This window comes from Pogonomyrmex barbatus, unplaced genomic scaffold (assembly GCF_055798465.1).
Source record: "Pogonomyrmex barbatus isolate J1 unplaced genomic scaffold, ASM5579846v1 scaffold4, whole genome shotgun sequence".
NCBI lineage: Eukaryota > Metazoa > Arthropoda > Insecta > Hymenoptera > Formicidae > Pogonomyrmex > Pogonomyrmex barbatus.
In genome coordinates, this window is record NW_028297138.1 from 10,313,639 (window position 1) to 10,339,653 (window position 26,015).

Here is a 26,015-nt window from a genome sequence, read left to right on the forward strand (position 1 = left end):
CTGCAATCTGAATCATATTCGGCCGTATCAAATCCTAGGAGCTTATCACGGATAGCTGCGCATCGCTGCGTATGTCATGCACATACGCGAGGATTATAGCGAGATTCAAGATATACGAAACAAGACAACGTCACGTTGAGATATAAACTATGATCATAATCGAGTGCCGAGTTATTGTTTCGAAGTTATTGTTTCGAGTTGTCGTTTTCGAATTACGTTGGTTTTTCTGTCTTTCCTACAATAATTATTTTCTTTTTTTTTTTTTAATATTTTTTTTAATGTACCAAATGACCTCGTGAAGATCCTCGTAGATTCCCTCGAGATTGGCGATACACTTGGACCGTGCAACGATCGCGGCGGCGCAACCGCAGCGACGTTAAACTCCATTGGAAATGCACATAGATCGAGTAAACTCCTAATTACAGTTGGAGATTCGCGTCTCGCTTTGTATGTACGTGTGGGTACGTGTATCTGCGATCTTTGGGAGAAGCCGAGTCCCAAATGCGCGATTCGATCGATCATTTTCGACTCGGGAAGTTCGAGTGCTTTCGCAGTTTCGAGCTGGATTAACGAGTTTCCTCAAAGCGGTTGTGTCGAGAGAGAGAGAGAGAGAGAGAGAGAGAGAGAGAGAGAGAGAGAAGAGGAAGACAATGACGATGAGTACGCGAAAGGCAGCTGTACTGTAGAGAAAGGGGGTTGGGCAGTTTGTGGTAACGCAGATATAGATCGAGATTTCGGAGCATGACAAAGCCGTAGGAAACGATGATTAAATCCGTTCGTAATTTCACTCGTGGGCCGCTTTGAAAAACCTGCTGCTGGAGATAAATCGTTTCTATCAACATCGATACTGTGTATGTGCTTTGCGTGCACTCGAAGAACAAAGTCGAATATAAATCGAGAGTCAAAGCTGAAATGCAGTGCAGTCAGACCGGTCAGGCTAGAGAAATTTATCAAGATTACATATTATTAAAAGTTTTTCTTTTCTACAGTAATTAATAATCGGGATAATTAGCAGAGTGTCTCTTATACCGTATTTATCAGTGAAAGAGAAATTTATCTCCGCTTTTAATAAAAATGATTTTCAGTAAAATTTCTTCCTTTTCCATAGCCAAGGTGGACTTTGGACTCTCTCCTCTAATGAAAATTAGTATAACTCATTTACGACAAAAATATAAAATCCCTCGATGTGAATCTCATCGCATTTGTAGGAGTTAGTACTCCGGCAAATAACCACGGCACGAAATTAGCTCGTCCCACGAGGCGCGCATTTGCGCTCGAAAAGCGTCACTGAAACGCGCACGATTACGATTACGATTCTCCCTTAAGCTGGATTATTTTCCGGTGGAAGAGATGCGCGCGATCGCCGCCGCTCACTGTGCCACGGTGTATGGCATTGTGTCGCATTCCGAAAATTACAGTCCCGTAGGAATTTACCGGCACTTCGGCGCGCTCGACAACGGCGCAACAAATCCCGTGCCGGAAATTCTGCATTCTACCGGACACGACAATATCATCGTTTTATCATCGTGCGACGAGGATGAGCGACGAAGTTCTGGTACCGTCATATGTAGCGTCGGCAGTAAAGATTGCAGGACTCCGCTTCCTTCACCGTCGAGCAGCACTCGCGGGCGGGACTCCATAGGGAAACTACTTCGGCGCAACTACTCCACTTTATTATCGCGCGCTTCACTTCTACTTCACTACCGTGTTCGCGGCTTTACAGTGTCTTCGTCCGTCGTTCCCGTCCCGAAACTTTCGAACGCACACGAAGCTTGACACACGCTACGCGCCCGTGTCGAGGCTCCGGACTAATGTCTAATTTATCATCGTTCTCCCTGACGACGTGCGAGGATCGCTGATAAAAGGAGTCTAATGAATATACTATTTTAGTCGCGGCCTACCGCCACTTGTTGCTAGACGACGACAGGTGACACGGTGATAGGTGACACGGCGGTGCCTTTTCAGGCATACACAAAGCATCGATAATTTCTCGCCGTTTATCGGAGATTATCGCCCTTCAGCTTCACGGGACTCATCATCCATGCATCCATATCGCGAAATAATTAGTCAAGTCACTCGCGTCGCGTCTTCTTTTATTATTATTATTATTATTACACCGATTTATTTCCCTTTAATTAAATTAATTTAGAATAGAGGAATAGTGATATGATCAAAGTTTTAAAAAAAATAATATTAGATACATCAAAAAAAAAAACGCGTTTTATGTCTACATATAAAATAAAAAAATAATAATATAAAACGTTTCTCATTAAATTTTCCATCAATTAAAATTACAGACTAAATCTTTTATCTATAAAAAAAGTTACTAGTATAAAAAATATATAGGTCAGCGCTTTAATAAGTTAGGAATAATAAATGTCGCTATTAAGTCTTAGTAAAATAAACATGACTGAAATTTGCGGAAGATTTATTCAAACTGTTCGAGAAATCGACAATTTCGAATGATCGATATCGTTTGCGAATTGTGCGCCTGCACGACCGCAGAGTGCAATCAGCTGGAACGTTTCAAATTTATGTTCGTAAATATTTACACATTACATCGATTATTGATCGTAAAAGGGACACGCAATTACCTAAAAAGCCGTCCCGAGAGAATCGCGACCCAGCGATCACCGCTGGGGTCACCGGAAAAGTACAACTTCAACGCGTTTGCGCACACATCTGCGATTTTAATTTACCTTTGCTAATATCCTGAGAGAGAGAGAGAGAGAGAGAGAGAGAGAGAGAGAGAGAGAGAGAGAGATAGAGGGGGGAAAATAGGCATTGGGCCATAAATGCGAGAGTGATTTTACGCAGGAGCGGATTTTCTCGCAAAGTCGAAAGCGCAGCGCCGGAACTCGATCCGCGAGGTCGAGTATCGGCGAGGAATCGGCTCTTTGTCGATGGCTGCTCTGCCGCTGGCCACCGGCACCGGCGGGTGCACGCAGTGTCGGAGGCCGGAAATGGTTTTTCGTGCTCGTCCCTTGGTCCCCGCGTCGTCGAAAGTCAAGAGGGTAAATATATGCGCGCGAGACCAGCCCGGTTTTGTCCGCGTCCTCTCTGTGTGCACGGCGGCCACATATACGGGCGCGTATACATTTTTGCGTGTGTATGTGTGCGTGTCGCGTCTGTGAATCCAGCCAGGAACGCTCACTGCTCTGGAGGCGGTGGCTGCACTTGGCGTGAAAGGCCGTTAGCATAGGAATGGTTCGCCCTCTCTCGACTGGAGTGGAGTGGTCCATTGTCGGGTCAGCCGTTCGGTGGAAGTGCCATCGGGGACTCCAAGTGTCGTATATACCGCGAAAGAACACCCAACACACGCGCCGCTGCCGCCGTTGGCCGGAGGGTATCGAGAGCGCGAATAACAATGAAAGGGTGCCACAGTGTGTCCCGGCCGTTCGCAGGTTTCTCGTTGTTACACCATGCCGTATCCCCCATTGTCCTGGCTGCTGTTTGCCCGACGTTATGCGCCTCCGCGCCACCGCGTCGAAAGTGTACGTTGACTCTTTTCACGTTACACAATGTCAAGATGTGTATCGATGCCGGGAGCTTACGGTGCGGAAAAGTTCACGTGGATAATGATGCCGGCGTGCCGACGGCGAGCATGATATGTGAATTAGCGAGAAGATCTACGGGTGACTACGGATCGACGACTGCATCCTAGCGAGAGAAAACCCTTTCGGAAAATCCCCTCGAAAATCTAGCATACAGCAAGCGGAGTGATGATGAATGACTGTATGGTGACGACATTAGAAATCCTTAATAAACTTCAGAGATAATGCAGGCGTACTTATGCCGCGCGAACTTTCTCGTGCCAAGAGTGTATCCTGGCTCTTTTTGCGTCAGGAAGATTGAAATTTAATCCTTCCAGACTGCCTTCCAGGCTAAATATATATATATATATATATATATTGCTAAAAAGACGCCAGAAATACATTTGACGTCAGTTATTATCAAGACTTACGGGCGATCACAATGAAATCGATATTCGATACAAGAGTATCTTATTTCGTCCATCGGAGGAGAGAACAAAAGATTCGCTTCTCACTTCAAGGATATCTGTTTACGTCATTCGGAAGGAATCATCAATGAATATCAAATCAGAAGTTCAAGACTGACTTCACAACTAACGCACGCAGATCACATTTCGACAATCATATTCGCACGCAAAGAATTCCTGCCAGCAAATAAAGTATCCTTTTACTCTCCCCTCCCCCTCCCCCTCTTTTTCCATCGTGCCGCAAACATGGGAGATAAAGCAATAAAATTATGGAGCAGAGTCAAGAGCGAAACCGCGCGCGATGTTTCCGTCGACTGTCTCTCTCTTTTCCTGCCCTTCCCCCTCGCACTCTTTCTCTCTGATTCTGCCCTTTCCTTCTTCGTATCTTCCCCATCCTTCCGCTCGACTATCCTGTGCTCTACATGCTACATTTTATACGCAACATACCGACGTGCAGTTTTATTGCCGAGTAATTTCGGGAAGTAAGCCAACGCGGAAAATTACGCGGCTCTCACGTTTCTGCTATTAATTCATTTTATCGTGAAGGAATTTTCCTAGATAAAAGTATGCGCGGACAATCCGGGAGACACCCCGTACGGTCATTTGCGCGAAGATTGCGGAAATATAGTTTAAATTAATTTCTTCGCACGAATGAAAAGACGCGGGGGTCGCCATAAATCATTCACGTCGGATCCACGTAGAAAATCGTGAAGGAGTTGAGAAAGTGTATTAAGACTCACGTTTTCTTAACGGTCAACCTCCACGTTTCTTCGGCAGACCGCGAGAATCCTTTTTTCTTTCTGCGCAAGCGAACTTTTCATCGACAAGCGAGATCTATTGTACGATGGCAACCGAGTGTGAAAGACAGGAGAATGTGCTTTTACACGCGAACGTGTATACGGGGTAAGAAAGTAAACTATGACCATAAACTTCCCGTATGTCTTCTGCGCGAACAAGCCTTCGTCAGTTCTTGAATTTGCCTATCGATTACTTCATTCATATAACCATCTCTCTCTCTCCCATCGCTATCTCTCTTAACAACATATTGTCGTCTATCTAGTTTCGTAAAATCTTCTGTGTCTACTGAGTAAACAAGGGAGAAGAACGAAAATCCTCGTCATTGGATTGAATCTATATGGAAAAATGTAAAATCAAGAGATCCCGTAAAATAAATTTATTCGGGGGAGAAAAATTGAATTTTTAAAGATAAAGAAGAAATTCGTACTTTTTTAACGCGTAAAATGTTTACTTCTGTGCGTGATTATCTATCATATTTAAATCGTATTTAAAAAAAAGGCAAATTTTTGGATTCTTTTATCTCATATGAATTTCTCATATTTTCTTCTAAAAATTTCCTAAATATCGACCAAATTATAAAAAGTTTTATTTAACATTTCCAAATGTAATCCCATTATTCATCTCGGAGTCAAAGGATTATCAGCTCCAAGTCCCATAGAAAAATCACTATCTGCCTTTACTTTTCTAAACACGAAAGCCGCGAGAATGGATTTCGTGTCCGCCATCATGAATACGAGCAGGACAGATCGTAGAGGTTCGGATGACAGAGAGGTTGACGAGGGATATATGCTACGTCGAAGTGACGGATGAATACATACACCGGCGAGAGAATACATCTCTCTCCCTGCCGGAAAGTTTTTCGACGTGACATCGAAGGCAAAGTACTTTCTCAGGATAATAGCGGCCGAGAGTACAAAGAGGTGTCGCGACGTGTCACGTAACTTCGCGTATTCCAGTAGGATAGAACATGAGAAAAGCGCACAGCCATGTCTTGCGACTTATCCTAAACTAACACCATAAAAATACAATGAAGGATGTCTCTCTCATACATTATATCAATGGAAATAAAATAAATTATTTATAATGTTCAACACTCAACGATATAAAGTGTAAAAAAACACAGAGAGGATCTGAAAATTTGGTATTAATTTAATCAAAGAATTTTTTTAAGAAACTTGAAGAGTTAATTTTTTCTAAAAAAAAAAATACGCGTTGTCGTGGAATGCGTCCTGTATAAAAATAAATGACAGAGTAAAAGTGGAATAATATTTCATATTCTGAAACCTAAGTCTCCTCTGAATAACATGAATAACAACATGAGGAAAAATACATTCAGAGGAGTTATAATACAAGCTAATTATGAAACAGAAGAAGGCATAATAATAAGAAACAATTTAAGGCGGAAAGTACAGTGGTAAAGTGAAAGAAAACTTTTTTCTGGCATTAAAAGAAACAGAAAAGAAGTTACGAAATGGAATGAGATAGAATGAGAAAATATAAGGAGAATTCAGTCTTGTTGTTTTTTTTTTTTTTCAGGTAATGTATGTTCATTAAATAAAGCAACTAATAAATATATTTTCAAGAGCTTAGAGAGAGAGAGAGAGAGAGAGAGAGAGAGAGAGAGAGAGAAAGAAAATTAAGTTTGAATAAAATTCCTCGAGAGATCGTCCCGCACAATTTCTCCTACGAGAAACTTCGGTAGCGCTGAATAATTGGGCTGTAAGTAATTGAGTGAGTAATTGAATCACACACGGATCGCGCAGAATTGATTATAAGCGCGGTGTGTTCTCTCGCCGCGCTGTCTATGCAAATCTTCGTGACGTTTTCATTAACTCGCGCGCGGACGCAGCAACCGAGAAGATAAAGAAAGGAAAAAGCGGACGAGAGGGAAAAAAAGAAGGAAGGAGAAGCGAGATGGAAACGGCGGTGCACGCTCGCGCAGAATAATTAAATGCGTTCTCCTGCGGAAATTCATATTTATACTTGAATCCATTACACGGGAAGCGAAGACGCGCGAGAAAAGAGCACCCTTTCTCCTCGCTCCTGCGAGGGAAGCTATCGCTTTTCTCGCGGCACTCGCCGCGAAATCACTATGCCGTATCCTCCACATCTCGTCCTTCTTCCCTCGCGCTCCTCGAAAACGCGGGCGGCGAGCGAAAAGTCGGGAGAATACGTCGTCGACTACACGCCGCGACTGCACTTTGAAATTAACCGTAACGTTACGCGCTTATACATACATAATGCACGGTGGAATATTTAAACCGAATGGATACAAAGGTCGGGCGATGGAAAGCGGCAGGGCTGCAAAATCGAAAATTCAAAACAGACGCAGAGCTATTTTACGGGTTAAATGCAACCGCAAACTCAATTTTCTCTCGACCGACAGAATAGCGGCGGGCTTCGCAAAATTCTTTTCGATATCGAAATTATTTTCAATTAACTCGGTATCGATGCTGAGAAGTACTCTTCGATATTGAAATTACGCGGGTAAAAATGTTAATTATATTATTCTAAGATTTGCATATTTATGGTAAATCAATGAGGCTTCATTCTTTCTCATGTCCACTTAAAATTTCACTGTACGCTAATATAAATGTGATAAATTGTTAATAATTCTTACATTTTTAAAATTTACATCGATGAATGTTGATTATATTTTCTAGTGACGTATGGCACAAGAGCGATAAATGTACCTTTATTCTACTTCTCATTCATTCGAATTCCACGAATCGCCAAAACGTTTTGTGTATTATGAGCTATTCAACATTCTGTGAATTGTCAATGGGTGTGGCGAGCGGTATCTTTCTCCCAAGTGCAAATGACCGATTTTATTCCGACTCTAATGCTATGAAATCGCTTACGTGTGTACAAAAGATATGGAAAAATTAAAAGATTAAAAGAGAATGCGTGCACGCGTGAAAGAGAAACGTACATGGTGCTACTTTAGAACGCGCAAGAGAAAAAGAAACACGGAGCGCGTGCGGTGTAAAAATACGAAGAACTACCCTATAATCTCTGTTCACGTTTCTCATTTATATCTGTCGCGCGATTTGCGGAATAAGCTGTCAAACGCGTTTCCGCTTATCGCCACGAGCAGTGGGAGCTTAAATCTTTCAACGTAACCATAAAAGAGAAATAAAATTTTTCAAAGAATGTCGTGAATTATCAAAATGAATCAAAATGAAAATTTATCATCTGCTAACTGAAAAGCAGAATTTCATTATTCGTTCAATCTGAAAATTAAATTAACTTATTAATCTTCGAAATGTTCAAGTAACACTTAAATTTTAGAAAACTATTTTAGAATATAACTTCCGGCACAATGCTATATAAATTCCAAATGTGGACGCCTCATACCGCCTAACGAAACAGATAAACATCACTCTCACAAAGTGACATCTTCCTCTTCGAGTAATGAATAGCTGCTGTAATTGTAACCACCGACATGGTTCGATTAATCATGCTCGCAACATCCCCTCGGTAACGAGATTCGAGTGGAAGGTCGCGATATCGGGCATCATTTCGAGAACAATTTCTAGCGTCGAGGTAACCGAGGTAGAGCGCGCCCGGTACTTTATAGGACTAAATGTTCTTCCTCGTTGCTATTGGCCACGATGAAACTTCGGAAGCACCGAGCGGATGATATCTCCGAAGAAAGGCGGCGTCTAGAGCACCTCGAGGTGATTTTCGCGAAGTGGCGGCGAGGCAAATTGCCGCTTCCTACGCCGAAAGGGGAAAGGAGAACGTAATGTCGCTCTTCTTTTCATCGCTTCTCCTCTGCCTTTCCGTCGCCCCCCCTCCCCTCGCCCTCTCTCCCGCCTACGACGACGCTGGCGCTCGTAACGTCGTCGACGTCGACGTTACGAATCGCGATAATATTGACAAGGCGGGGCTGACTGCGGTCGGTATGCCGAATAAAATAGCGGATGGAGAAACGCGTCCCCTTCCTTTGAGGCAATTATGTGACAACAGACGACGGGTACGCGAGAAAAGAGACGGTAATGGACCCAACCAGGAGCGTATTGATGGCACAGTATAATAAGAAGTTGGCGAGAGAAGAATGTTTCGGTTCCTACAGATGTATAGAGTTTTGTGGTTACATAAAGCGAGAGAACGAACTTTTCAATAGTCTACATTCTCATTGAACGTTCAGCTCGCTAAACAATGATAGTTACTTTTCTTGAGGATGTTACTTTTCTTGTATTCTTTTACTTCATCAATTTTATTCAGTAATTATCTCATAAATATGAAACCGTCTAAGTTATCAAAAATTTTATTTCTATTTTTGTGTATGTGAGATTTTAGCTTTAAAGTTTACAGAATTATGATAGAGTTGTAGAAATTGAGCTCCTATTTTGCATCTGAAATAAATAAACGAACAATTTTCTATTTTCTATTTTCTAAAAGAAAAATTTTCAGCCGCCTTCGATAAAATTTTTGGTAATTCAAAATAGGGGTTAAAAATAGAATTAAAATTTCGACACGCGATGGAATATAAATAAATGTATAAAACTCAAAATATATTCGTCAAAATGCATCGGACGATGCGTAATCGCGTAAGATGATCATCGAAACGATTGTAACGTCAAACGGTCTTTTGCGATTAATAAAAACGCACGGTATACATATACCGCGTTTCGACTGAATTGTCCCATATTCCCTCTGTCACCGGGTTCACCGTCGTGACGTATGCCTCCCGCCGCGATGCGGAACGCGTTGCGAATGCGGGAACGTCGGGGCGCATAATAGAAACTGTGGATGTCACGGAGAAACCGGGAACAGAGTAGATGGTCCGTGGTCGAATTTCAGTCATGGTTCCGCCCTCCCGCCGCCGTGACCTGTCTCGATCAATTTACTTCTTGGCTGCATATCAATGCGGGATGGAGCATTCGTCATCAGCGAAATGGTGCGTCGAAATACGTAATTAAGTATTCCCGCCTGAATCGACGTCCCATTTCATTTCGAATCAGAAACTTACTTTACGATCTTATGACTAACGAAAGTGGAAAGCGTAAGCGGAACATAAGCGCGACTTGAAGGATTTCGCGAAATGGTTAATAACGACGGAACAATTACTAGTATATAATTGTAATTGTACAATACCAAATAATTGCAATATTGAAGTAGCGTGTACAGAAAACGCTTTGTTTGATTCGTATAATTCCAATAAATTACACGAATTTTGGTATCAATATCATTTATTATATCATTATCATCTATTTTAATGATAAATAAACTAATCTGATTTCTTATACACTTATGCGCGAAACATCGATCATTTCGATCGTATCTATTTTATCATATCTCTCTCCGCTTTTGCTCTACGAAAAATTAATTTTTACTTTAAACTTCGATAAGCGGGAGCGCGGTGCCGGCCGTTTTCGTGATCCTGGCATTAAACGCGAGGGCATAAAAATATATTCGTGGAACGAGCACGCGGCTACGAGTCGATTCCCCTTTCGACCCCGTAATACCCACCACCGATGCCACGAATTACCTACCCCCGTCGTTCCAAATTGCTACCCAGACGTTTTTATTCGGCCATTCTCGCCACGTTTCAACGGCGCACGTTCAACCACTCGCGGCCCTAATCGGCGAGGCCCATTTCGTGGGACTATTAAATATTCGAATTAACTTTCCATCCTGGTATCGAGGCAAGATTTAAGAAACGTTTGCCCTACTGCATTACGACTAACATATATATCTCTTGATAGCATTGGCATTAATATATCAACCTCAAAAACAAAAGTTATATTATATCATATTATTAAGCACAACGGAATATTTAGTAGTGTTAATAAGAAGCCTAACTAATACTAAAAGAAGTAAAAAAGGAATTTTTTTTCTCATACAATTCGATCTGTACGCAATATAGACGTAGATAAAGCTACTTAATCGGTTTGAATAAAACATACGATCTTCCATTTTTCTATAAGCGAAATACGAAAACTTTCAGAGAATGTAAAGGCATTTCCTTCGAGCGGACTTTGTGTCGTAATACTTAATTCAACCATTAAAAGCTTCCATACTAATGATATATAACGTTCGCAAAGTAGTTAGAATCAAGTATGAAGCATAAATTAAGAAGATATTAAATTCCGACGATAAATAAATAATTTTCAATTAACATTGCAACAAAGTATAACTCGCTTCATCAATTATTATAAATTATTCCGTCATATTAAATCATCTTGAGATATGACATATGATATTCAATAAACTTTAAAAACTTTCAGGATTTTTTTTATAAGGCGCATTCTCTTTGCAAGTCAATAGCAATTCAATTAAGAAGAGCAATCTCAGAGATACTTTATGTTGGAGCATTAAATTCCCAACAAGTTTTCTAATCGCTCAGCATTATTCGTTCAAAGTGTAAAAGAGCGACTAGCATCCTTAACATTAAAAACTTACAAGGAGGCTGCTAACAAGAAAGATGACAAAAAGGTCAAAACTGCGAGAAATTTGAAGTGACGTAACCCAAACTATTTGCCAATACAAATGTTTTCAGTTTAAACTTATAAGTTGCCGAAGTTCCCTTGCGCAAGTATTCCAAAAAGTCCAAAAGTTCCAAAAGTTCCAAAAAGATATTTGCAAGAAGCGTTAAACGGATATAAAAAAAAAAAAAATAATGATTCTTCATGGAATATTATTATTATTCGCGAGTAGCTTCGCGACATCGAATGATTTATTCAGAGAGAAAGCATCGCGCAACAAGAAGTCGTTCGGGGCAGAAGCTGCAAGAAATTTTAATTAATTACGCGGAGAAATAAAACACCGCGATCAGAGCCGCCCCGGGCCGGTAATCCCGACTTACCGATGATTAATTGCGTTTCGTTAGTCGAGATCCCGCGTGCGCGCGCGGCAAAGAACGTCGCGGGGCGTTTCGCGACGTTGTCTCCGAAGAGGAAGAGGAAGATGTACACGCGCCTCCGGATGGAGAACACTTAATTTCAATACTCAGCCACTTTCGGAGCTCGCTAAAGCGGGCGTAATGGCAATTCGCGCGGCTCTGAACGTTGCCAGGTGGCTGCCACTCGCTTTAGTTGCGATTATTAAAATGCACTACAACCCCTCGAACCCTCCGCGCCTTCTCTTTACCCGGTCGCAACCGGTTCTTTTCCTTTGGAAGGCGAGCCTCTCATCTTTTCCTCCTTCCGTCTCTCCTTCGGCTATTTACTCTTTATGTCGCGGAGAACTCCACCCCTGCTGCCGGCTCTTCCTCCTTCCTTCGGTCTTCCAGCATCCCCCGTTCCTCTTGTACACGGGTGATGTTAGCAGAACGAAAGAGGAAGGAAGAGCCTTTTCCTCCCTCTTCCTCTTTTCAATTTAAGTTCGCCTCTGCTCAAGAGCGCGAAGCTTTTCACTCACAGACGCGCCCGTGCCTGTCCCGACTCGATCAAAGACGAACGTTTCGACATTTGATTAACCCTCCGACAGGCGTGCACGTGTATACGAGTGCATGAACATTGGTATCCCCTTTTTCCGAATTCGAAAATCCCTTGTCTTTTCTCAGTTTCTTTTGGCTAATAAGCTTCTTTCTTTTTCCCTTCTAACTTTCGGACTTTCACATAAATAAAATATTAAAGTCTTCAACGTTACAGCATTTCAGCGAGAAAACAATCATTTTATTCTGAAGAGATTAAATATCTCCAAACTCTATTTTCATCAGTAGGCACTTAAAATACCTGCCATTCCAAAGTTCGCGAAACAATGTCAATGATTTTTTTTTCTCGGAGAACAAATTTCGAAATCCCACCCTTAAAATTCGAATAGCGATTCGCACATTTTGTACGAGCGAGCCTACAGTGTGTCACGAAGGCTGCATGCGTGGATGCGTCAATCGTGTCTGACGAGAGCGCGAGCGGGACGACAGCGAAAACGTATTACTAGTGCATTGTGAGAGTTGAATAGCCGGCATTAGAGCCAACGAGGTTGTAGCAGGCCGTCCCTTTGCTCCTATCTCACCCCCCTCTCTCTCTCTCTCTCTCTCTCTCTCCCTCTCCCCTTCCCTCCCTCCTCCCTCTCTCTCTCTCTCTCTCTCTCTCTCTCTCTCTCTCTCTCTCTCTCTCTCTCTCTCTCTCGTTACATTCGCTCTCGTCCCGTTTTCCATTCTCGTCACTTCCGCGCGTAGCCACCCTTCGTCTTCGTCTTTCTCCTCGCATCCGCCATCCCGCATCCGCGTCCTTCATTGCACATCCCCCTGCGTCCACGCTTTTCCTTCCGCCACCTGCTATCTCGTGTCCCCGACCTCTGGACTCCGTGAGGAGACCCTCCCGGAAACGAGCATTCTACGATGCTGTTTACGTACCGCGGGGAAACGGGAAGGACCATTTTGGGCCTTTATGGCTTTTGGTGTAAATTAGTGCGCCCGAGCACTATCGAAGGGATACGAGGAAGAGATATACGACGTCGAACGAACGATCGTTAAGAGTAGTAAAGAACGCGATCGGTAACCGGCAGAAGCATAAATTCACTCACTTTTACTTTTTACCCCATTTCCCCCCCTCTCTCTCTCTCTCTCTGCCTTTCACATTACGGAAATGTCGAGAGGATAATGGTGGTACATGGACGATTATATCGGCGCACAGATCCGGCGACGACCGTAATCCATTGGCGCTTTTATGTAAACTGCAATATTTACGCGCCTTCGCAAAATCGCCTCGTCGGACCGATAACCGGTAATAGTTCCCCGAAATATCGAAAATACAATTTAAACGCCGTTAATAACGATTATCGTTACGTCGACGCCATTCGTTAGAAAATCAATATCCCTCGCATCTCCGGGGAATATTTTAATATTGCGTGCCGAGTATCGATACGCAATCTCTAATATCGAGATTGAGAAATGAATAATATTTCTTGCGAATATAAGAGTGCTCGATCTGAAATTAGATTTTTCTTTACATAACTTCCCCGTCACACGACTGGATATCACACGTGTAAATCGCCTACACTTTCCTAAACGTTGTTACAAACTTTGTAAGATACTCCTGTACACCTTTCTAGGTTTTTTTCTCCTCGATTCGTTTTTCTTTACTTTCTTAGTTGCGTTTTTTTTTTATCACAACTTTTATTACAAACAAATGATGTCAATTTCAATCAGAAGAACATTCTTTAATCAATTACATCTTTCGAGTTTTATTATTAAACTGCAGTCAACAATTAATTTTCTTTCTAAATACGTATTATTCTGCTAACACAAAGGAGTTAGACATAAATTTAATAAGTTTCATTCACTTTCGCGTCTACATTAAAGGAAAATCTCTTTTTCCATTGAGAATGCCGTTGTTCGCCAGACTCGGGTCAATTTAGCATCATTTGACACATAAAATCAAGTTTCTCGCGAATGAATCCTACGTAGACGTGCGATTCTAAGAGCGTAAGATGCCGAGTGCTGATCGAAAGATTGGATAAGGAATCCATAAGCTCCGACGTAATCTCAGCGTGTTTGAGAGCGCATTGGAATCTCAGAGGACTACCCGACGAAGTGAATTCCCTCCAACGGAGGATGAAAAGCAAGGAAGAAGAGACGGAGGAGTGGGAGGAGGACAGCGCGAGGGCGAGAAAGGATAAGAGCGAACGAAGAAATCCGAGGACGAGTTTCCTACGGATCTATTTCGATATCTCTGCACCTCGGCCAACTTGGCACCGCGACGACCGCGGGCTGTAGATTTTTGCAATTGCATCGACGAATTTCAATCAGTATTATTTAGAGAGCGCCATTGGGCTGGTGTTGTATCGATCGCCAATGCGCCACGCCGTCATTATCGTCGGTCTCTCTCTTTCTCCTCTTTCTCCTCTTTCTCCTCGTGTATTATCGGAAACATTCTCTCGTTAATTAATCGACGAATAAAACAATCCTAAAAACCTCCTAAACTGGAATTCCATTCCCTTCTAATTTAACAAAAAAGAAATTAAAAAAGTCATCACGTGCGAAATGTTTCATTTCACCTTTAAATGTTTTTTTTTTTCATCCTCAAAATCAAGAATTGATATTACAAAAAGAGAAAAATTATTACGCACCCAAAATATATTCGAGTGTCTTTCAGAAAGACTAGCAAATTTCAGAATTTATCACCAAGAAAAAATCTAATCTATCATCATAAAAACTTGAATTATTCCAGATCTTAATTCTACAGAAACGTTCTTCTCTTTAATAGCGTTAAGGACGATAAAATATTGCAATCATTGTAAAATAGCGTAATCAAGTAACAGTGATATTTCTTTGTTAAGATAATGTTAAGATTAGATGATAAAAAAATTTACCTTACAATCTGAAGAAACGTAATTCGACATTATGATCATTGGCTAGTCAATGACAATAACGCATTCCACCATAATTAATAACATATAAAATGATTTAATGACATATATAATGCATATTGCATACTTGAGGAGAATCAAGTATTAAACATTATTACAATGATGTTACAATATATACATTTCGCGTAATAAAATTTTAACAATATGTATTAGATTGTAGCTTAATTGTAGCTTAATTACTGGACGGCATCTGTGCCCATCAGCATCTATCATTTTTCTCTCAATAAACAATACATTTCAGATTCTACAGATTTCCTATGTCGGAAATCACATTTTATTGTCGTAGTTAATTAATCAACGCATGTCGCAACTACCTCCATTACGATTCGGGCATATTGATACCACATCAATCACAAGTCATAAATAGAATATGCAGCGACTACTAATGATAGCTTGGTCATAATCATCGTTCACGATCTCTTGTAATCGATGCCTCTACTCCAAAAATCGAAACTTATGCAATTACGCAGGAAAAACGTGCTGCAGCTTCTTGAAATGATCAATTTGAGAAACGCGAGGGAAAGTTGGAGCCTTTCCAAGCAAAAGTTGATAATCCGCGTCAACAACATTTAAAGACAATAAAGTTAAAAAACAATAAATGCAGAGAAGAAAGAAGTTTCTGAATGCCTAACAACGACGAGGGAAACTCTTTCTCTCTCATTTCTTCGACTCGTTGGTCGAATGGAAATGATATATTAAGACTGATAATTTCTTCGAAACGAGGGAATAAGAGTAATTTAAAGTTTCGAAGCGCAGCATTGTTTTTCTAAATCAATCCGGATCGCCGAAACGAGCCGAATTAACGTCGGATATATCACATAGCGGGCTGATAAAAAACAACGACATGCATCTCGAGACTCGACGAAATCACGAATGCCACCGGTGCGCCGAAGTAAACTGCATCATGTTTCACTGCGATTGCGCTCTTGCCTTCTTACTATCCAGTTCACGGCGTTGTTTCAAGAACAATGGGAGCTATCGCGAATTACCCGACCGTTCAGCTCGTTTCATTCGTTTACGCGACCCGCAATCAGGGTGTGTCGGATTGCTTTCGCAGCGAGAAGCACGAAATCGAACTTTCCTCGTGAAATTTACATTTGTTCCTTTCGTCTCCGATAGGAAAATGATTCGCATGACGGTATATTAATTCTGGCACAAAACAAAATATCAATTACTACCGGACTAGGAAATCGTAGCATACGTTTGCGAAACGAATGCGTGGTATCGAAAATACGGTAGTAAAAATATCACGGCTATTATTGTAAAACGAGCTTCATTTTGTAAGCATTGCAAAAGCTGAATAAGGTACATTCGATTGGAGAGAAACCGCGATTCGGTTTCACGATAGAAATATTCAGAGATATTCGTTAAATATTAAATTTAATTCTCTTCGCTAAGTATACGCGTCCGAAATATTTCATCGCCATTTATTTTGATAGATATAAAGGGCAAAATTATTTCCTTTCACGTATTACGCCGGTCGCACAAATGATACTTGGAATGTCTTATGCCAGATGATATATTCAAATACCGTCTTGCCGTGATGAGATTTATTCATAGGCGAGCCGCATATCCGTGCGGCCTTCCGCGTCGGAAGCTCTGCGGCCTCTCCGCACCGTCGCGTCGCGTCGCATCGGTACAACCACTCGCCGCGAAATTGTTCTAACGAACTTACACTCGCATGAAAGTTATGTGCAACCCCTATACGCACGTCCCATAAAGAGGGGCTACGCCGACCGCGCTCGTTTGGAGTTTGGCGGCGAAATCCGGGGTCGACTTCCTTTCTCTCTCTGTCTTCCTCTTTCACGCGCGCGTATCGCTTGTCGCGAACCGACTCTCCAATAAATCCACCCAACATATACAAAGTATCAAAGAATAATGGAGAAGAAGCTTATATACCGCGAAATATAAGGAACACGAAACTAAAATCAAACGAGATGAAAAGCGCTCGAATTGCACGAGTTGTTTTGCAAGATTTATCAAAAAGTCTATTTGACAAAATATAAATATAGGTAACGCCTCTAAACCGATTTTACGATTTATGAACGTGTGACTATATCTTTTAATCAAATTTTAACTGGACCTCTAACATTTTTGTCTACAGAATTTCAAAATATAAAACTCAAAAATTGTGAAAAATAGCTCTAGATGAAATTTTGATGACGTTAGGTTTCTTAAAGAATTCTTTTTGAATATTTTTTTAATGTTGTGTCTCTCGTGCAATTAGAAATTATTTACGAAAACCACTTACAATTTCTCATTCAGACAAGAGATAATAAACTTGGACAACATAATTAGGGTGCGATGCGTCTTGCGGAAATGTAATGCGAGCACTGTGATGACGCGCGTAATTGTTGGCTCGTGTTTCACGATCAGAGCAACTTTGGCTCGTGAAATCGCGATCATCGAGACGAATTGAATGACATCGATCAGATGATTCGCGATATCGATACTACGAACTACGATGCGGCAATATTCATTCTTGCGGCGAAATCGGCGAAACGGATATGCTAAATCAACATTCTACGCATATAACTCGATATCTTCCCCGTATTGTGAACCGTATGTGTGAAACATTTCTCGAATAATTTATACGGAACACATGTCCCGATACGCATTGATTACAATTTTTGGCTCAACCTACATTCGTTAAATTTCGCATGGGAGAGGCGCGATGATATTAATGACGTCGCTAAGAGATGCAAGCTGCGACGTTTTTCATCGCGTCTTATAAATAGAACGCGCGCGATTCATTGGAACACATTTGCTGAAAGCTGCTATTTAGAAAATAATATCTGATGCCGAATATACAACACAATTTTCTGAAGCAGACTGATGATTTAAAATGTTATGCCAAATGCTCGAAAACACGGGCACGCGTGTTAGAAAAGTAAGAAGATTAGTTAAGTCGGTCCGAAGCAAATAAATAAATTTGCGCCTATCGTTCGATGTAAACAATGTAATCGATTCAAAGGTATTATATTTTTGCGCTCCACCAAAAATTTATATTACGATATTCTCTTTAGCAAATGTTATAAAAAAAAATGATATAAAAAAAGAGCATCGTAAAATTTCTTATTTTCCACAGGTGCAGCAAATTAATGGCTATCTTCGCTCGTAGGAAGCGGAATGTAATAATTGAAATTACTGTTACACCCACCGGCTGGTCCTGATTGTCCCTCAACATTTCCCCAAGAAACAATACGCGCGCGTTGCACTTGTGCACGACTGTCCCGACGGTGGCCCCTTATACTTGTCGGAAACAATAGGCATTATGTGCGGCGGCACACGCGCGACAACGGCTTTCCCTTCCCCTCTGACTTGTTCGAACTAGTTATAACCGCTGTTCCTACGTGCCACTGACGAGGAGAGCAACAATTACGTTAATGCATTGTCCCGTGTTCCGCCGCTTAACGACTCGGCGCCCCATCGACGTTTTGCACTCTCGCAGATTGAATTAAATCGAATTACGGGAAGTCGCGCGTTAAAATCATTGTTACGCGAATTGCATTGTCGCAGTTATCCCATGATTCATCGTCTTATCCCAAGTCGAAATTCAGAAATTAAGCATTTCAATTGTGGAACGACGCGAGGATTGCCGCGAGACTTCGTCGTTAGCGATAAATTATTGAGTTAAGCCAAATAAAAAGTTCATTATTCTTTGACGTAGTTCGTAGTACATCAAAGATCTCTTTCGCTCGTCGGTCAATTATTGAATTTTGGCTATTTTCGACAAGAATAAATGAAGCATTCACTTTTTTCCATAATACGATCCTTTTCATCTCAAATAGATTATAAATGGATAATTGAATAAGAATAACTTGCCGGTATCGTTGTCTCCTGGAACTCCGAGACTGTCGCTATTGTCATTGATGAAGGCCTCCGCCGTTGATGTAAAGGTTTGAGGTGATAGCGTGAGGTCCGGCCCGCTCTCACTATCGAACAACTCTAAATTTCCATTTCCTGAAAATGCAAAAATAAATCATTAGCGTTATATTACACATAGCAACCAATGTTTGTAATGCAAAGTGAATTAATTTTGCTTATGGTTCTAAATGCAAAATGAAATTTGCAATATACTACATAATTAATTAATTATCAAATATACAAAAAACTTTTTGTCCAACATAACACTTCGCTTATCTAATACTTTCGGAAGTTTCTAATGTACTAACAATGTAAACAACTTCTCGACACATACTTCGGGTTTGTATTTGTCATTGAATGGCAATAATATGTGGATTTAAAAAGTAAAATAGCATATGTTCGACTCAGAGAACACGATCGGCTAAAGACGAAAGCGTCCACTTGAAATCTCTTTCGACGCCGATTCGTCTCGATGCCAGCTAACGCAATCTTGAGATTGACAAGTGATGGCGTTGACAAACGAACAAGATTCTTCGCGCGCTAAAAATGCGTACCACGAAAATAATTCACTCTATAAACAACGCGTACAAATTCCATTTATATACACAGCATTCAAAATTTTCATTATCATTTTTCACATAATATCATCTGTTAATGGAAATAGTTCCATTTTTTTTCTCTCGGTATTTTTGAACGAAAGAATTGACGATACGGAAACATCTAAAGAAAGTACAATTCAAGAAGAGTTTCCCAAAAATATATTACACACTTTAATTTAGGGCACTCATTAGCTGTATTTCCACTCTATTATCAACGCGCGACAAAATTACCCACTGCAGACTGAACGAGAATTTCTCAGTTGCACAAGAGTAGCATAACTTGCATATCTTTCGCATATCTCGCCACTATACGGCAACAACGGTGGAGCACACTCGAAAGATCTCGCAGACAGTGGAGATCTCTTGAGACTCCGGATGGTTTCGCGATACGACGAGAACAGCTATGCGCCAAACTTTGTGCATTTTAGGATACTAGCCATCCCACTTACATTAAGTGTACACCCGTTCTATAATTAATGATATTCCGATCGAAGCAATATCGGAACGCATAAGAGGATTATCAATTTCAATTCATCGCTCAATATCTACAATCTGACATACAAAAAGAATTCGTGAATTTTCTAAAGAAAGAAAAATAGACGAAAAATCCCTCTGATGAGGATCCAGATGAAATCCTTGCACGAATTTTTATTTATAACGAATTTTATGCGAGATTTATTACGGAGGAACAGGAAATGAGATATAGATCAAGGCAAAGAGTACTTCGATCTGAGAAAGAATATTCTTTAAACGACTACGATTGACGAAGATCGATAACGAGATACGCGTTGGACGAGAAATCGGGGGATTAAGCCGGTTCGCCCGATTTTACGACTTATTAAAATTCAGAACGCGTTTGGCGGGCGCATGACGGCGGCAGAAGAAGCGGTGGCGTCTTCATCCGGCGTCGATTCCTCCCCCGTTCGATTCGTGCAGACGTGGCAAGTCACGGCGACATACGACATACTCGAAGCGCTGCACGACGAATGACCCCGCACCCGTAAATATTTGACGACAATTTGATCTGCACGAGTCGGGACTTAAATCCCCTCGAGGATACGAACGAAAGCGGCTTACGAAGGCTCCGTCGTCCGCGGCTTTCGACCCTTTCTCTCATCGTCGGGTTTGCACGGGTCCGGAGACTCGCAGAAAATATATCGCGAATATCGATAGACAACGCGAACGTTGATCCATGGTGGCAACATTGTCGAGAGGCTACCAATATATATCCTAATAAGCCTCAACAATAACGCGAAATCACATTCTCCCGGATCAGTCGATTGACGTTGTAGTCAATAGAACACCGATAACAATAGTCACTAGTGCGGGCAAATATCGTTTTCTGCCGAAACCAACCAGATTTGGGCTTTATACCGGTAGATATTTTGTACACGTCAATAATAATATTGACACGCATTAACCCCGGTATAACAGGGGTTATAACATCACATAATAATATACACACACCGTGTCATAATACTGCACGCGATCGTTTATTTGTTTGTTGTTAAGCTAAAGGGATAAATTAATCCTTAAACAAAATATTCTCTTTCTCAGGAATATATGTCAGGAATATATGAATATATGAATATATGAAACGCTAAAGTGGAGGGTAACATCTCGCCGTAACACGAACGCGGTTGACGAAGACCGCATTTATTGCATCCACAACGACAATCGTTTGTTCCTGCATTAATGCGACTTCTCCCCGATGCATTTCACTTCCCTCAGGCAGATTAACTCGTTCGGAGGGAGACAAGGGGGACATTCCGATAGCGACGTTCGGCAGCGTCATGCGCCTCGTTTCCACCCCCTCGTTCTCCACTTATGTCGTTAAAGTGCGCATCCGACTGCATCGGGGAAACGGCTACGCTGCGAGATCGAGGGAAACAGATAGAGATAGGAAGAGGAGGAAGAAGAAGAGAGAGGGAAAGAGAGAGAGAGAGAGAGAGAGAGAGAGAGAGAGAGAGAAAGCGCATTAACATATCTGCAATATGCATGCGAGGTGGTGCACTCGTCCGATTCGACGTTGCCGCGCGTGCGGGGGCTTACACAGGAATATTCGCGTTAATTCAAAGCGATGGTATGCGCCCGCCGCGGATTAATATATTCCGGATTATCCGTCTGTGTTTGCGTTAATGCTCGCGCCGTTGGGTTAGTTAAATATGTAAATATAAGCGGCGTGCGCGGCTATACGCCGGACGTTACCCCTGGTTACAACGTCGACGTGCAGCGGAATGACGAATAAGGGTGATCGCAACCGTGCCTGTGAAAAATATGCGAAGGATCGGATATCGATGTAAATTATACATTAAATCTCTCGCGATGTATTTCCGCGAAAATACCATCCGTAAGTATTGAAAAATCCCCGAGCTCTTTTGAAAGCCGAAAAACCGCGCCAGGAATTGGAAACGCGTGTAATTTTTTAATTAGACATTGACGCGGGAGATTCTTTGATAGGATTTCAAATAATGTATGCTAAACCACGATCCAGAGAAAAAAATAATACAAAATACACAACAATGTCAATAATGTCAATAAATATACAACATGTCAATATGCTCTTCATGGAGCGGAATAAAATCGTAATAGAAAATGTCGGTTGCGCATCTTTCGAAAGGAGGAAACACCAACAAAAGAAACACGCAATTCTCTCGCCACGATTATTATTTATTATTATAACATCGAGCCAGGGTCCGGTGTTGCTTGCATCGAAGTTCATTATGAATATATTTCGCAGTTAACATGCGCTTGGAACAACTCTCATGATTAATTCAAGTTATATCTAAATGTCAAGAAGGATAGTCACGCGTAACGTTATGTCCTATAAAAGTTTCCCAGCAACAATGTTATTCCGTAGGATACGGAAATAACAAAGGAATTTATTTAACCGAAGCTGGCGCTAAACGATGTTTAGTACAATCGGGACTGAGCGCCATTCGCGCGCGGGGTGAAAAAGCGACGGAACGAGGAGAGGAAGCTGCACGACGTTGATCGCTACCGGCGCGAGAAAGGGGCGAAAGGAAGGCGCCGGAAGAGCGAGGAGGGGGGTCTTTAGACGAGGGGTTGGAAACCCAGGCGGCGCAACCGGGTTTATTCACAGCGCGCGCGAACGAACCCGACGAAGCCCAGATATTAATTTTCTCGATGTATATGGATGAGTTCTGACTAGGCCACGTTGCGGGAGAGATGCAGGAGAGAAAGACGGACGAAGGTGGAAGAAAGGAGCGTTGGTGATGGTGGATGTACCTGTGCGTAACGACGTGGGCGGATGGGAGGAAGGATGGGGGATGACGCGGCTGTGCGCCACCGCCGTCGCCGCCGCCGCCGGGAGGTGTTCGTTCAGAACGGCGAAGGGTGGCTAAATTGCTATCGATCTTCCAGCCACGTAAATATCGTTTACCTTGCAGTACCCATTCCCCGTGCCTTTCGCGCGTTTCTCCCTTCGTGTGTCCCCCTTCCCCTCGCCCCACTACCCCCTACCCCCGCGTACCTGCCAGTCTCGCGCTGTCGACGCATTACGCGAATATGCGTTATCAGTTTGATGGAGATCCCCGGCTTTTCGTATCACCGATTCTGATAGCTCGACCGGTCGATCGTTTAATCCCTCGCGCGTTCGCGTATCTTTCAGCGTGCCAAAATTCGACGCCGGTATCGGGCCGAGTGTTTTTTAATGCTCGACTCTCGCATCGTTACGAAAGTTTCGCGCGAGATCGACACGTTGCACCTCGTACATGTAAACGTAATTTAAGTACTGAATAATCCCCGACATTTCCTAAAAAATATTCGGGAAAGAAAAATTGAAGGAAAAAAATATATAATCGCTTGATAATTGCTTGAAAATAACTGTAAAATATTGGTACATGTGCACGCGAAAATAGGCGTTTTTCAGTTAAGTTTTTTTCGTTATTAGCGGCACGCATCGGGACAACATTAATAATAAACTGCAAAATAATGCCACACACGTAAGCATACAAAACTGATGTGCAGAAACTTCGAGCGCGGTCTATCTGAGCGGTCGCTTGGTTTTCGGCCGCCGCATTGCCGGATATAATTTCATTAAAAGCATCATATTTCAATGTTCGGTAAATAGAATCGCCGCTTATTTTACGGCGAAACGCAGACATAAACGCGCTCGTTTATCGTGCAGATCGACCGAAATAGCGTGCAGTTATCGTATCGTATCGCATCGAAATTGCGCGCGTGAATGCGAAACGTGAATACGAACGCGCTCCGGTGATACCTCGAGTTCTTGCAAATTTTATCCCGCTACGAAAGAGAACCAAAAAAAAAAGGGGAGAGGAATGCATTTAATTATAAGCGGCGCCGGCTTCTCTCTCGCGTTTATTCGTGCTCGTAATTACTCGTCGCGCCGATCCCCAGCGTATTTGCGCGAATTCGCGGAATTCGATGTAATCATCGGTTCGACGGGGATCCGAGAATAATTAATGAAAACTCGGTATTCGACAAGCTGGTTGTAAATTAGGGGATGTGTCCTTCCTGTAGATTAAACGCGGTAGATTGTACAAGGTTTCGGACTTGCTATCTCGCGTTTGCAAAAGCGACCGATGTCTATCGCGGGATTTAATCCCGAACTTTCACAATTGAAAATAGCGCAAATTTAAAGGCGTGTAATTTTTGCACGCTCAAAATAGTATGTGACAAATGTTTGAAAAGATTCTAAAACACTCGCGGAAAATTTCTTCCTCCTCTTTTTACTTTTCGTGTCTGAGCAACGAAATACCGCGTTCCCGAATAAGAATCCTCAAATTCAACACACGTTGTAACGCCGCAAGCCATCCTGGAAAACTTAATTAAACGTCGAACGACACACTGGCAGCAGGAAAGCGCGTTGTCGTTCTCTCGCAGTCTTGAATCAACAACCCCCCCCCCCCCTCAAGTGCGCCAAGTTTAAAGCCCGCTTTATCAGCGTTCGCGCATTTTCTCACGGCCGATATTCGAGGAGTTAAAGGGTGGCGGAAGGCCACCCCCGACGCGAATTCGCGCACGTCGCGAATCCACGGCGAAGGTCGCCGGGGGCGTGGGCGTACAGCGAGGATATGCAAATTGTATTAAGTCTCCCCGCCAGCCTCCCCTCGCCGCTTGCTGGCGGTCGTATCTTCTGTATCACAGCCGCCCGAGAGTGGTATTACGAAACTTAAGCCGTAGCGCGCAAGTGTCGCGTTACGAGTCCAACCCCAGGAGCACGGCTCCGGCATCCTCTCCGTCTTTGTGCGGCGTAAGCCGGTGCCATTATCTCGGTCGTACCCCTAGTATCTCGATCTCCCTCTCTCTCTCTTTATCTGGAACTTAAATTTAGCACCATTCCTCTCTCCCCCGCCCGCCCACCCTCGTCCACATCCCCATCGAGACAGCCACAAAATCTCTTAGAAATCCTTCTTGACTATTCCGTCGATCTTCAATGGTTTCTGTCTTCACGGTGTGCCTCTTCGTCACGCAAATATGTTCGTCGCTTAATTAACCCATGCGCCCCTAAAATCGCTATCTATAACGCGGCAAAAATATCACCGGTTCTTCTTCGTTTCCCGCGCGAATATAATCACGAGGTACACGCAACGGTAGCTAAAATTTCATATAAGCGATCGTTCCAGGCAACAATCGTGTTTTGTTGATAGTGTAATTATTGCAAACATGCGAACGGGATGCAAAAGACATTATAAGACGAAGCATACACTGTACAAATTACTTAAGAATACTTAATTAAACGAAATCAATCGACTATTACACTTAAACCGGCACAACGTGAACTTAATATCACTTTCAGTCCTAAAATTAGAATTATAGGCGCAAGGCAATTTCCGATCCGACTCACTCTCACAAAGGCAGAGCTAATCATCGCGGACACGCGCGCGGCGGTAATCACGTTCACAGTCCAATAATCATACCGTTATAATTAACGCGCCGCAATTAAGGCGGTTACGTAGAACGGACGACAATCGAGCCGTGATTGTCGATTAAACATTTTCGCATCGACGCAGCGACACAATTTCCGAGGCTGCGCGACGCCCAGTTTCCATCCCCGAACGTTCGTTCTTTTCGCGAAAGGGGGTGGCTCATTAATCCGCGCAGGAGCTAAAAGCGCCTTTTAATGTTCTCCAACATCTACACATCGTCGGATTTCACGCCGGTAGAATTCACGGAGCCAATTTTCGAGCTCGAGCGACCGTGAAACGTATTCAGATTTGGTACGAACGCCATACCCCGAAATGGACAACGCGATAATATTTCTTCGCAAGGTTAGCGCCAGTTATCGGTCGCTTCTTCCGCCCCCGTGTTTCACGTAAAAAGCGCAAATAGTAAGATACATAAATAGTAAGATACATCAGTGTTTTCGAATTTCGTTACAATATGTACGCCAAAAACATTTGCAATAATCATCTTGTCTTCAAATTCTTTGTCTCTAATAA

At 42.4% G+C, this 26,015-nt stretch overlaps 1 protein-coding gene across 9 annotated transcripts in view; it reads right to left on the bottom strand.

The window, feature by feature from the left end:
• The window catches only part of LOC105423600 (uncharacterized), a 383,169-nt gene that overhangs the window by 123,591 nt on the left and 233,563 nt on the right, over positions 1 to 26,015 (bottom strand). For 7 of the 9 annotated variants that reach the window (XM_089080981.1, XM_089080983.1, XM_089080979.1 and 4 more), the window contains one exon: positions 18,947 to 19,084. In XM_089080981.1, coding sequence (XP_088937107.1) covers positions 18,947 to 19,084 — 138 coding nt within the window. Of the gene's footprint in view, positions 1 to 18,942; positions 19,085 to 26,015 lie in introns of all 9 variants that reach the window. The other 2 variants (XM_089080980.1, XM_089080976.1) reach the window with 1 other exon arrangement.